The 13,917-nt window shown below is 56.7% G+C and overlaps 1 protein-coding gene across 1 annotated transcript in view; it reads left to right on the top strand.

Moving 5' to 3' along the window:
• The window catches only part of IFFO2 (intermediate filament family orphan 2), a 50,810-nt gene that overhangs the window by 19,829 nt on the left and 17,064 nt on the right, over positions 1–13,917 (top strand). The window contains 1 exon segment of the mRNA XM_058304276.2: positions 12,690–12,750. Coding sequence (XP_058160259.2) covers positions 12,690–12,750 — 61 coding nt within the window.

A 13,917-nucleotide genomic window follows, 5' to 3' on the forward strand; every position in this document is an offset into this window, starting at 1 on the left:
CGTGCGGGGCCCTGGGACGTGGCGCTAAATTGTATAAGAGATGATAAGTCCTCCTGTTTGTCTTTGACGGTCTCCTGTGTTATCAGGCATTGATAGCGGGGGCCTGCGTTGGCACCCAGACATTCTGTCTGGTGTTGGGGCCCCTGGCCAGTCCACTCGTTGGAGCCGCCACCCTTTCTTATGCTGGGAGGACAACAAAAGACGGTGTTTCACGGCTAATCACAGCTACCTCTGAGGCATTTCCTAGGAACTGGGCTCTAAGGGCTGAGCAGGTATCACTTGTTAGCACAAAACCCCACGGGGTCACGGGGCAGTGGGGCACCTAGTTAAAGAATGGCAGCGTGGGGCGTAGGAGATGAAGTGACTCACCCAAAGGTGCACAGGTGGGCTGCGCACAGGAGGGCCACACACAGGTGGGCTACACACAGAGGACCCCAGTCTGCTGGGGAGGCCTATGGGACCTCTGCAGCCAGGGCCTGGTGGCCTGGTGACAAATCATAGGCTCCCCTGCCCCACGGGGTCCATAGAGCAGCAGAGCCAAAAAAGAAACCGAGGCCATTTTATAGCTGACAGAACTGAGACCCAGACAGACGTGGGCGCCACCCCAGGCCCTGAGCAGGGCTTCTTAGCCAGGGGTCCGTGAGCTTGCATTGAAATTGAAATAAACATCATTCTTGTGGGGACATGTTGGTGAGGGTGTGATAGAGTTATTACACAGTAGGGTGTGGACTTCGTGAGGGGTCTGTGGTTTTCACCTGCCTGACAAGGGGGTCCGTGGAACAGAAAGGTTAAGAACCCTTGTCCTAGAGCTCCTCAGTGACTGGAGAAGAGGAGGGGAAGGGACGGGAGCCGCCATCCATTCGGCACCTGTATGCCTCATCTTCACAAATGGCAATAGACTGGGAGCACCTGTACACTCCCTGCTTCACGAAGGCTTGGAAGTCGGTCGTTTGCTCACAGGGCCAGGAGCGGTGGGATTTGAGCCCAGTTCTGGCCGACTCTAAAGCTGGGCTTTTTTGCCGATCATGTGCTAGCCCCGGCTGGTTGTAGGGTAGCACGGGCACCAGGACTGAGGGCTCCCTCTCAGAGCCACGGGGACATGGTGAAGCTGGTGGAAGGCCAATGCTTTTCTCCACCTGCGTTATGGGATCTCAAGGAGGAAGGAAATGGGCAGAGCAAACACCCTGGCTGGCCTGGTCTTTTCCAAGCCAGTGCCCGAGGCCCCGCGTGTTCACGTCTGTGCTTTGGACCCTGGCATTGCAATCTGGGGACATCTTCTGAGCCATGCTGGGGGGCAGTTTTGGGAAGGGAGCTTAGGCGATAAAGAGACACTGCCCTTACTGTCGAGAGGCAGCTCGGGCTTGGGAGTCAGACAGACCGGGACCTTGGACAAGGCATCTCGCCCGTCTGCGCTTCAGTTTACTCATTTACTCATCTTGAAAGTGGTGACAATTACAGATGATGATAGTAGAGCAACTAGCCTAGCACCCAATAATCATTTTACAGTAAGTGTAAGTCCTCTCCTCCCTCCCAGGAGAGCAGAGTCTAATGAGAGGCAGGTACATGAAATGGAGGGTGCCTTGGACACTCCCTGGAGGAGGTGATGAAGGCGTACCCAAGCCTGGAAACGGCCCCGGGAATCTCCTGCTGGCCTGCAATCTGGGACTCAGATTCCTCCTGGCTGTGAGATGCTTGTTGAGTCACTTTCCTTCTCAGAGTGGCCTGTTTTACGGCGGGCAGTGCCCACTCGGGTGCAGCTTCTAGGCAGAGGCACTTGAAGGAGGGTGCTGCCCAGCACGTAGCCCCAGATTACAAGCGTCCCCCAGGCTGCTGTCCCTCCAGAGGTGTTCTCAGCAAATGACACCAAAGTGGGAGTGAGGCTGAAATCTCAGCAAATACCAGATGCTGGGTAACTGGAGCAGGTGGCTCCTATAAAATGTCAAAACCTTGGGCTGGCATTGGAGCAGGTCACCAGGGGCTTCTCTGGGCCCCCTGCGTGGTCCAGGAAAGCCAACAAGCCCCTACTGCCTTGTGCCTATTGGCAGGCTGTGAAGCCAGCTGAGCCCTGGCAGACAGCCTCTCCCGCCTGTGGACAGACTTGACATGCTGAGCATGTGCCCATTAACTCTAATTAATTTGGAGGGGTGTGGAGGGTGGACGCAGGACAATTGCTGGGTTTTTTGTTTACACAGGGAGAAATTGGTGGCATTAGCATTGGCTTCTCGCCTTCTGCCACCCCTTCCCCCAAATGTCCCCAGCCCAACCCAGCCAGATGATGGCAGCACCTAGCTCATTATCATCAGCTACGTGATTATTGTGGAAGCTTAGTGACTTGAACCCTGACAGTCCTGGGTTCAAGTCCGGCCCTGTCACTTCCAGCATGGTCCTGGATCACTCTCAGTCTCTCCTGGCCTCTCTAAACATCTGCCATGGGGCGGTCAGGAGGATGATAACAACTGTAAGCTTGGTGTATGCCAGACACCATTCTAGGCTCCTTGTGTACATTTTTCCTCTTTAAATATTTGCAAAGCCCCCTGAGGTAAGTGGTATCTCTGGGACTCACAGAAGGTCCATAACTTGCTCAAGGTCTCGGAGCTGGCAAGGTGTGGAGCTGGGATTCAATCCAGGACCCTCTGGCTCCAGAGCCCCTGCTCTTCTCTTCACTGCACTTCCTAGGTTGAACTTAAGGACGGACGTGCCAGCTGGCTTTAGGACTTTGCAGTTGATCAGATAGCTTTGTGGTCCTTCTGGGGTGTTTGTCCAGGGAGCATGGAAGGTGTTTTCTGGGGTGGGCCCTTGGAACCCATCCAGTTTGACGCCCTGGTATTATGAATGGGGAAGTGAGGCTGGAAGAGGAGAAGGGATTTGCCCAAGACCACACAAGTTAGGGGCAGAGGCAAGACTAGATACAGGACTTCCTGTACAACACCAGCTGCCTTGTTGCTTGAAGGGCTGTGGGGTTGGGGATGGGGGCCAGTTAGGACCTTTCGCCTCTCTCCCTCTTACCTCTCAAGGCCTGGCAGCTTCCCATGGAGAGCCCCAGGGATCATCCAGCTGCCTGCAAATGTTGCCCCTGATTCTGGGATGCCAGCAGAGAGAGTGTGGATGACTCCCTGCAGCTCATCCCACTGCCCCTTGGCAGAGCTCACTTTCTCTTCACTGGGGGAGATTCTCCAGCCACTGAATTTCAGTGCAGCCTCTGAAACTTGCTGCCAAACCACCAGAGGGTCAGGGCAGGATGGGGAAGTGTCCCTTGTTAGGTGGTCTGGGCCTTCACCCACCCCTCGGTCCCTCCCTCCCCCAGGTAAACAGAGTCAGGGTACTACCAACAGGGACTGAATGGCCACTGTTCATCAAGGGCACCTGTGTGTCCACACCTCACTTGAGCCTGGTCATTTCATCTGCCCATGAACCCTACAAGGTGGGAATTGTTACCCCCATTTTACAGAAGAGGAAACAATTTCCTAGCTAGAGGTGAGCGGGTTGCTGGGGGGTCACACCATGGCAGATACTTTCTTAGTTTGCCTGCCCTTCCTAGTGGAGTTGGTAGGGACTCTTGTAAGCTTTGATTCTGGAAGGCCTGTGTGCCTCATGGCAAGCCCTCAAGATGGTTTGAAGAATGACTGGGTGGAGGAATGGACCCGTGCTGCCACCCCATCCCCTTCCTTGTCGGTGGGAGAGAAAGCTCGGGGAGTGGGCTGGCGGCCGAGTCCTGGTGCTGCTCCTCAGGACAACTCTGGGTCGAGTTGGCATCTCCAGGCTGTCACCTCCTCGGTGTTTCAACAGAGGGCCACCTCCAGGGGTAGCCGGGACTTGAACCAGGGTCTGCTGCCTCCTAGCCCAGCACCCTCTCCTCCCAGGGTGCTTCCCTGTGGACACCAGAGCCCCTGCCCAGCCCTCCAGCAGCCTTGCCCCGGCCTTGCCCTCTGAGGCCCCTGGAGGAGGCTGGTGCTCCAGGGTGGAAGCAGGGCTGTGTGTCCGTGCGTGGCAGTGTACTGGGTGGTGTGGCACACTCCGAGCTGAGCATTCTCAGACCCAGCCCCCGTCACCAGCTTGTAGCCTGTGCTCTGGCCTGCCCGGGCCATTACCACCCGCCTGTAATGGAATCGGCCGCCCTGGTTAAGTGTTCACATTAAATTAATGCCTCCTCCGTCGAGACAATAAGTTGGCATTTAATTTGTGTTTCCTGCTGCGGGCAGTGGAGTTCAGCTGGGCAGCTGGGCCTCTGGTGAGCACATCTGCACCGTGCTCTTTCCCCAGGATTCGGGGCTCCTGGAGACCAGGCAGCCTCTTCCACAGGGAGGGCCATGGCGAGCACTGAGGGAGTGGGAGGGTGGCGAGGTGCCCGTGAGGGTGGGGCTTGGGGCTTGGGGCTTGGGCAGGCAGGGGGCTGATGGGAGAGTTGGAGGGCCGCTGGGCAGGCTGCTTGAGCTCGCGGGCCCTGCCTTTTCTAGGGAGGGAAATTGCTCACCCTAAGTCAAGTGGGAAAAGGAAGGTGGGCTGTGAAGAGTCTGATGTGTTCCTGCATGTCATTTCCAGCCCCACCCCATTCCCACTGCCCTTTTGTCTTCTTTTTTTTTTTAATTCTTTTTTTCTGCCACAAACTCGAGTTGTTTGTGGTACTGGAAAAGAGAGGATCAAAACAAAACAAACTCCCACCCCCCAAACCCACCCAAAACAAAAAACGAAAACAAGAGTTGGTAAAGATGCGGAGAAATTGGAACCCTTGCGCATGGCAAGTGGGAATGTAAAAGGGTGCAGCCGCTGTGGAAAACAGTTCGGGGGTTCCTCCAAGAGTTAAACACAGAATTACTGTATGACCCGGCAACTCCATTCCTAAGTGCATATACCCCAAAGAACTGCAAATAGGGGCTCGGACGACAAAGAACTGGAAACGAGCTCGAACGGGTACGTGTGCACTCGTGTCCATAGCAGCAGAAACAGCCCGAGTGTCCCTCAGCTGATGACGGCTAAGCAAATTACGGTGCATACGTACAGTGGAACAGCATTCAGCTGTAAAGAGGAATGCAGTACCGGTGCATGCTACAGCCCATGGAGCTCAGAAACGTTATGCAAAGGGAAAGGTCCAGACGTACCGTATGGTTCCATTTAACAAGTATCCAGACTAGGGAGACCCGTAGAGATAGACAGCAGTTCAGAGGCTGCTAGGGGCTTGGGGGTGAGGGGATCAGAGTCAGGGAGAAGCTGCTTAGTGGGTATGGGGTTTTATTTTGGGGTGATCGAAGTATTTTGGAACTAGATAGAGGGGGTGCTTGCACTAATATGATGAATACTCTAAACGCCACTGGATTGTTCACTTTAGACTGGTTACTTTCATGTTTTGTGAATTCCATCTCAGTAAATTTCAAAAGGGAGGGTAATGGTGAGGAATGAGGACATCGACTCAGTCTGTGTTGTTTGGACTCTCTAGGAGGGCTCAGCAGAAGCAAGAGGGATCAAGGGCATGGGGTGCGCCTGCCGCCCTGACCCCCCAGAGAGAGCACTCTGATCTGGGTTAGCCATCGGCTGCTGTGCATCTCCTGTGAAGAAGAAGGTGCCACAGCCTGCCTCTGTGCTAGCAGCCTCTTCCCAGCTCAGCTGTCAGACTAGAGGAGAACCTGCCAGGCCGGGCACCTGGGCTCAGCCCTGCGTCTGCCACCCACCTGCTGCCCCGCGCCCCCTCCTCACTCCAGGAACTAGACAGTGCCTCTGTGCAGCACAGGGGGGCCACACAAAGCAGGGGACGGAGGCTGTGTGAAATCTCCTGGGGTGGGAGCCTGGGCTCCCCTGCTGCAGTGGGTGGGCTCCCCACGGCCAGGGTGGAGCAGAGAGGACACCAGGCCCACGGCCGTCGAGAAGGGAGCTGCTCTTTGCCCCCACCTGCCCTCTGCCATGGCCAGGCCCACGCTTCGCCCCGAATGAAGTTTTCCACCGACAGTTCCGGCCCAGCCTCACCTGAGCTGTTTCCCATCCCTGGAGTGAGTCATCCTGGACCTGCCCGCCGCTTGCCTTCCCTGGCAAGGTGGGGACCGCTCCCATGGCTCCCTCCCAGCTCTCCGTCTGCTGGTTGGAGCCACGGCACCCTAAACTCGAACTCCAGCCCCTGAGCCTTGGGTGCTCCACACCAGGGGTGGAACTGGGTGTTTTCACCCACAGGGGTCTGGAGGGGGTGGGGTGTGCTCCTCTTACAGGTGAGGAAACCGAGGCACAAAGAGAGTCCCTGACTTGCCCGAGGCCCCAAGGCTGGGACGTGGCAAGGATAAGGGGCTTGGAGCTGTCCCCAGAGCCTTAATTGCCTTGCTGGGCTGCACTCTGCAGCCTCTTTCTCTGGTGGGACAGGAAGTGAAAAGTCTGTGAGTCAGCCCCTCTGCCCGGGACTCCAGCTTGGGCCTCTCTAGGCCAGGCTTTGTCAGCCCCTTTCCTGCGGGTCTGTGTGTCATCCCAGTGTTGGGGGCTGGGGAGGGGGAACCGGCCCTGCCGGCCGGCTGGGGGAGGAGCTCGGGCTTGAAGCTGCCCCCTCCTCCACCCCTCCACCCCCCCACCCCCCGCCTGGGGCCAGCCAGGACTTATTGTCCATCACGTGGCTGTGGCGGCACTGCCCCAGCAGTGGCTCCTTAGCGCAGGCAGACCACATCTGGATGGGGCGGTGCTGCGGTCCCCCCGACGCCCCCACCCCCAGTCCTGCTAAGATGGTGGCCGGTTGTGCAGTCATTTCCTCCCCCTGCACTCTGCGTCCTGTCCTCGCCCCTCCTCCCCGGCCCCAGCCCCCACAGCTGTGGGGGCTGTGGACGCTGAAAAGGGAAGGCTTCTTCTCCCCGCTCGGCTCGCTTCCGGCCCGACGTCCCACCTCCTGGCCTGGCGGCTCCCCTGGGAGGCTGCGGAGCCTGGTGGGCGGAGTGCTGAGCACTGAGCGGGTGCTGGGAAGGTCGCTCCCACCCCCAGGCAGAGAGGGGCCTGCCAGACCCCCTGCCTCCCTGCCCCGGCCCCTCCGCCCGGCTGGGGGAGGGCGAGCAGCTTGTGTTCATTCATTCACTGATTCATTCAGCAAATTCCCTCCGTAAATATTTGACCCCTTACCAGGGCCCGGGCGGGTTTTGGGGGGTGAGCGGCAGGGGGAGGGCGAGCAGCTTGTGTTCATTCATTCACTGATTCATTCAGCAAATTCCCTCCGTAAATATTTGACCCCTTACCAGGGCCCGGGCGGGTTTTGGGGGGTGAGCAGCAGCGAGCCCACTCTTGACGGCAGTACGAGGGCTGACGGAGGGGCTGGGCCCTCTGTCTTTCACCCCTGCGATGGCCTGTACATTGGCAGCTCCTCCTCTGGGTTTCTTTTCCAACCGAGGACGGGGGTCTCAGCCCTTGTTTCCTCCTCGCCCGCCTGGCCGGCACAGGCTGCCTCAAGGCCTCTGGAAATGGGTGCTGGAGGCCTTCGCCGCCCACCTGCCCGCACCCCGACCCGGCTCGCGCATCTCTGTCCTCTGAGTCCCCTGCTTGTCATTTTGCTCAGACACAGAGTCCTCCGCCCCCCGGGGCTGCCCGTCCCTTCATCCAGCATCCCTGTCCCTGGCCCCATCCTGTGGGTCTCTCACTTCCAGGGGTCTTGGGGGTCTGCCCGTCCTCCTCGGGATCCTCTTTTCCCATTCAGTTCAGGGTCCCAGGCGGCGGGAGGCCTTGGACACTTTGGTCAGTGCTAGAGGGATTTGACTCGTAGAGGGCCAGGGATGGGCCAGGAGACGGGCCGAGGTCCAGCCCCGTCCAGCCAGGCCCACCCATGGCGGGGGCTGGTTGCGTGACAGTTCGCAAGTGTGGGGACCTGAGTGGGTGTTATCGTCTGTGGGGTGGGTTGGGCACGCGTCGTATCGCCTACAGATGGTGACACCCAGCACCCAGCCTCGGGGAGATGGAGGCAGACGTCAGGCTCACGTGGCCACGAGAGGGGTGGAGCTGGAGCCAGACCCGCAGCTTGCTGCCCCCCCTTGTGAGCTCTGGCTCCCAGGCACAGTCCCTGCCTGGGCCACGTAGGTTTGGCTTGGATGAATTCTGTGGTCCCCTTAGCTTCACCTTTTGGAGATTCTGCCCCTCAGTTTCTCCCTCTGTGAAACAGAAACCATCTCATCTTCTCAGCTGTGTGATCTTGGAAAAGACACTTCATTGCCTTGTACTTTGGCTTCTTCGTCAGTAAAAGGGGGATAATAATAACCCCTACCTCGAGGTTACTGTGAGAATTAAATGAGGTGATGCACATAAAGCACCCAAGAAGCCCTCAGTGAGTGTGAGCATTTTCATTCTGATTGTCATCATCACCAGTATTCGGTGTCCTGCTTGCTCAGAGGCTGGGGCGAGCAGCCGAGGGTTGAGGGCATTTTGAGGGACTGGCAAACATCTGAGGCTGTTATGGAAAGCTGGCAGTGGAGAGAAGGAGAGGGTCCTGGGGGGTGAGGAAAGGGCAGGGGCAGCAGACCCTGGTGGTCAGGCGTGATGGGGTGCCACGGCCTAACTGCCCGGGAGATGGGATCCTGGGGCTTGGCTGACTCAAGCTAAGTCTAGATGGGGTTCAAGGAGGGAAAACAATTGAAGTGCCTGCTGAGGCTTAGGGAAAAGATGACATTTGAGACAAGCCTGGGAGAATGGATCAAATTTCAGGAGGTTGAGGAGGGAGGGAAAGAGGGAAAGGCGAAATGAGTTACCCAACCTCTGAGCCTCTCTTCCTCAGCTGCAAAGTGGAGATGGTCGTGAGGGGAGGATTGTGTGATGCTTGAGATGGGTGGATGCATGGATAGATACCTGACATGGTCAATGCCTCCAAAAAGGTGGTCCGTAAGTGTCTCTCCCATCCATTCTCTTATTTGACACTTCAAGTTTTGTGAGCTGTTGCCTCTGGCAGGGGTGCCTCTACCCGATTCAGGCCACCTTGGCCTGGGCTCAAATGTCAGTCTGCTCTTGGCCTTCATTTCTGCACCTGTAGCTTGGGGAGGGAGGATGCTCTGTGGCTGTACAGCCCCCTGAGTGTACAGCAGTGGGGCTAAGCAGGCCTTTTACAGGCCCGGACCGCCTGGCAGAGGGTCGCCCCCATTTCCTCCAGTGACAGCCCCTTCTCCTCTGGCCAGAACCCACCTCCCATCCAGCAGGACAGCTCCTGGGCTGCTAAGGGACACGTGGGGGACTCGCCTCATGCCCCAAAAGTTGCTGTTCAGTTAAGCTGGGTCCTCCTCCTCCAGCTCCCAGTCGTGGGCATCTTGGGCAGCGCATTCAGCCTTGAAGGGCTCGGGGGCTGGGTTTGAATCCAGGCTCTCCGTTTCCTGGTAGTACCCTTGGTCAAGTCCATTTGCCTCTCTCAGCTCGTTTGCTCAGCTCTGGATGGGATGTGAGCGTAGGGGCTGCACAGGATAGTTGGACTCAAAGGAAACCATGCCCACACCCCCTGGCCCATCATAGGTGTGTCCCCTTCTGTTCCCCTCCTTGATAGCAAACAGCTGCTCGTTGGTGCCTTCCTGTTGCCCCATCTTGTTGTTTGCTGCCCTCTCTGCCTGAAACACCCTCCCTACTGAAACCTTACTCTTCGTGGGCAGATCCAGGTCAGGGGAAGGGATTTGTCTGGGAAGCTGGTGTTGAAATTTCAGAGCCAATGACTGGGTTGACCAGTTTTCTGTTAAGCTGAGAACTCCCTCCCTCTGGGCTGAGTTACGGAGAATGCGGGGTGTCTGGGGCCTCTTAAGAAACACATCCCCTATCCTTTCACCCCAGCCAGCCAGAGCAGCTGAAGGGCAAAGCTTTTCTGCACTGTCAACATCATAGCTGGCCAGGCCAGGCCCTCCCGTCTGCTGCGGCGGGGAGGGACTTAGGTGTGGGCAGCAGGTTTAGTCAAGCCAGCTGCTGTCATCACGTGAGGGTCCATCCTAGGTCTACTCACCCACCCCAGCTTTGGAAATAAAATGCCCATGAAATCATTTGTGCAAGCTCATCTGCTTGGATGTGGCTCAGTAAACATCAGGAGGCATGGGGTGTGTGTAGGACTCGGGGCCAGGGTGGTGAGGGGAGGGTGCAGGTGGAGAGACCGGATCGCATGGCCTCTCAGCTCCTGGCCACTCCAAGTGGGACACACAGACCAGCAGCATCACACCCTGCACCGCCGGGGCTTGGGAGAAACGTGGCCCGAGTGCCCCACCCGCAGCCTGCTGAATCAGGCCTGCATGCTGCCAATCCCCAGGTGTCTGTGTGCACCCTCAAGTTTGCAACGCTCTGGTTTCGAGCCTGGGCTGGATCCTGCCCCACCTCAGTTTGAGTCCCGCTTCCTGCTTTCTGGCTGGGTGACTGCAAACACACTTCACTTCTCCAAACCTCAGCTTTCTCATCTGCTAAATGGATCTGGGTAAAAAGTCCTTTACCTGCGAGGGTTATTGATTCACAGTAGGGATTCAAGCAGGTGATATGTTGCACGAGGCCCCCAGGCCAGCGTGTGGGGCCCAGGCAGGGCTGGCCAAGAAGTGGCTGCTGTTGCGTCTGGCATGTCTGGAGATCCAAAGGCACGAGGGACTTGCGTTCTTGCTCTGGGCTGGCCTTTGGGCAAGCCACTGCCTGTCTCTGGGCCGCATTTTCTCTATGTGGTGGGTCTTTGCCCCCTGCTCCACCTTCCTCATGAGAAGGCTAATCAACGGCAGGTGAGGGGTGCTGTGCCCACAGAGACTGCCCGGGGAGTGGGCGTGCGTGGGGGTCAGATGCCCCTGGAACCAGCTGCCTGCATCCAAGTGAGAAGACAGATCATTCTTCACTCCCTGCTGTGCCCTCCTCTGCTGCCCCTGCTGTTGCTGCTGCAGGACGCAGTGGCCGCGCCGGCCCCCGGGAACCAGGCTGCAGGCAGCGCTCTGCTCAGCGGCTTGGGATCGGAGTCCCCTTCCCCCAGCAGAGCAGCGCGTCCAGGAGAGATGATTCAGCTCGGAACCTGGGCTCTGGGTCTTGGCCTCCCTGGAGGGAAGCCCCAGATGCCCCACACTGCTGGGGGTGGGGGTGGGGGGCTGGCCTTTGAACTTCTCCCCACTTGGGATTCCTGTCCACCACCCTGGGCCCTTCTCAGCACGAGTGGCCTGGGCCTGGGGTCCTGGCGCTGCCTCTGATATACAGATGTCCTTGCACAAATTGCTCGGACACCCTTGACCTCAGTTTCCCTATCTCTACACTGAAGGGGTCTAAGTTAGACCCTCAGATTCTCTCACTGTCCTGCGTTCGCCTCCCCTCCTTCCTTTGTCCCTGGCAGTACCCTCAGCCCCACTGGCCTCCAGGGTTTGGAGCCTGGACTCACGTCCACAGCCAGTCTAGGCCGGCAGCTAACAGCCAGGGACTGGTAAAAAGACCAGAGGACGGGGAGGGAAGAGTGCGTCTCCTCCGGGAGCCCTGGCTGGGGCCGCGGCGTGGGAGAGGGGAGGAATTTTCCTCTGTGTGTGCAAACAGTATCTGTTTTCTGTTGTTTCCAAAAGCCGGTGACGTAACTGCCTCTTCTTCCATTCCTCCCCTCTGGCCTATTTTTAGCCGGCCCGACAGCATCCTAAAGGCTTCTAGCCGGCCCTGTGCCGCGGCCATGTGGGGAGGGCGGCAGAGTGGAGGAAGACCAGGCTGGCCATGTGTCCCGGGATGGAACGAGGGACGGTGACGCCGGGAGAGTCGGGTTGAGGTGTTTGGGCTCTGAGGGGTCCCGGGAAGGGCGGCCTGGCCAGGAGGTGCCTAGTGCTCAGTCTGGAGCCCACCGCCTCTGCCCTGCCCTTGACCTTAGGACCCTGCGCCTCGTTTCGTTCACCTGTAACGGGTTCCTGCGCCGTGGGCTTGTTCCGAGGAGGGAGGACGGCAGAACAGCACCTGGGCAACGTGAGTGCGCGGTAGAGCTGAGCTCGCATGGGGACCTTATCCCCCTCATCGTCACCTGACCCCAGAGGACCATGCCGCCCTCACCTCAGCTGACCCTGGGGGTACCCTGTGAACCTGGCTGTGCCTTCTCCCCTCTGTCCTTTTCTGCTCAGCTTCTGTCAGTGCGCATGTGAATGAGTTAACACACGTAAAGCACTCGGAACATGGCCTGGCACGGGCAAGTGCTAAATAAGTAAGAGCTCGGTTTATTTACTTTTTTAATTGTTTTAATGTAATAAACGCAGATCTAACTTTGAATTCCAGCCCCAACACTGACAAGCTACGTGTCTTTGGGCAAGATGTTTAACCCTGATAAGCCTTTTTCCTTGTCTGTAAAATGGGACAATAATAGCTGTGTAGGAGATTTCTGAGTTGATTAGGACTTACCTTCAAAATTGCAATGTTTGGCACAATGGAAATTTCTTTCTTGTGGGTGCAAGGAGGAGCTTGAGCGTGGGGCTGCCTGCAGCCTTCCTAGTTTCTGAGAGCCAGCTTTACTACTACATCTTGCAGCAATAGTAGGAGTATAGCATTTGCACTGCACTTTACAGTTTGCATGGGGGAAGGCCTTGGTGGTCCTTCCTGCCTTTACCTCTCCACAGTGTTGTGCCATGTTTCCAGGATGGCGCTGGCACCACCACCTGGTATTGTGGCTATGCACCAACCTGGCTGTGCTCTTACATACCCCTCTCTCCACCCAGGACAGGCTCAGGGTGGGTGCTGGCTTTGAGTCTGGGGGCTGGACTGCTAGGGGAGGTCACCATCTGACTGCCTGTCCTTCTTGGCTCTTGCAGATGGGAGGAGGAGCTTGCCAAGTGCATGAACCTGCAGACCATGGTGGACACACTGCAGGAGGTAAGAGTCCCCAGAGGCCCCTGCCCACACAGGCACACCTGAGAACATGTGGCCAAGGGGCAGAGCTGGAGTCGATTTCCAGTGCGGCCTGTCCTCCGTGTTACCTCCTGGCTCCTCAGACTCTCCTCTGTGGCCCTACTTGTGGGCCAGCATGGCTTTGTAGAAAAGCTTCGATACAGGTGTTGGGAAGGCTAGGCCCAAGCCCCAGCTCTGTCCCCAGCCTGCTGGAGGACCTTGAGCCAGTGACTCCCCCCTCCAGCTCAGTGTCCCCTCTGGGGCTTGGGCTTGATGGTCTCCAAGGGCCTGACAAAGGGGCTGAATGCCTTGAAGGGCTGGTGGGTGTGTTAGCAGGTGGGTCCCCAGCCCAGACAGGCTCCCCACGGCAGGTGTCAAGGATGTCCCCTTGCTGCTCTGGCTTGGTGGTTCTGCATTCTGGACTCTGCCACTCCCCCACTGCGGTGTGCGGGGAGCAGCTCACTCCAACCTTCTTGGCCTCTCTTTTCCTCCTGGTCAAATGGAAACAAGGATAGCAACCCCATGATGAGGCATGAAAAGTTCTTTCAAAAAAGTTTTAGGGGAGCAGATGTAGCTCAAGTGGTTGAGTGCCTGCTTACCATGTACAAGGCCCCAGGTTTGATTCCTGGTACCTCCTAAAACAAAGAAAACAGATGAAAAAAACCAACTCTCATTGGGGAACAGGTGTAGCTCAGTGGTTGAGCTCCTGCTTCCCATGTATGAGGTTCTAGGTTCAATCCCCAGTACCTCCTAAAAAAACTAAAAATTTAAAAATGACTTTCTGATATTTAAAGAATTTTACCTTTAAAAAATTTTTTTAAAAATTTGAGACATATTAAAGTAATGTAAATGTGTAGAAGGAAAAGTGTGAATGTCCCCCTTGCTTTTGTAATAAAAATACTTTTTTTTTTTTTTTTTTTTACAAACATAACCTGCTCCTGGTCAAATATTTGGAACATTCAGCAAAGCACATAGAAGAAAATTGAAATCACTTAAAAATTCTTTTTAATTTAATTGCCTTTTTTTTTAAAGATACGTAGATCACAGAAAATGTTTCATTAAAAAATATATGAGGTTCCCATATACTCCACACCTCACCCCACCCCACTCCTCCCACATCAACAACCTCTTTCATCATTGTGACACATTCAT

Source organism: Dasypus novemcinctus, chromosome 9, assembly GCF_030445035.2.
Source record: "Dasypus novemcinctus isolate mDasNov1 chromosome 9, mDasNov1.1.hap2, whole genome shotgun sequence".
NCBI classification, from domain to species: domain Eukaryota; kingdom Metazoa; phylum Chordata; class Mammalia; order Cingulata; family Dasypodidae; genus Dasypus; species Dasypus novemcinctus.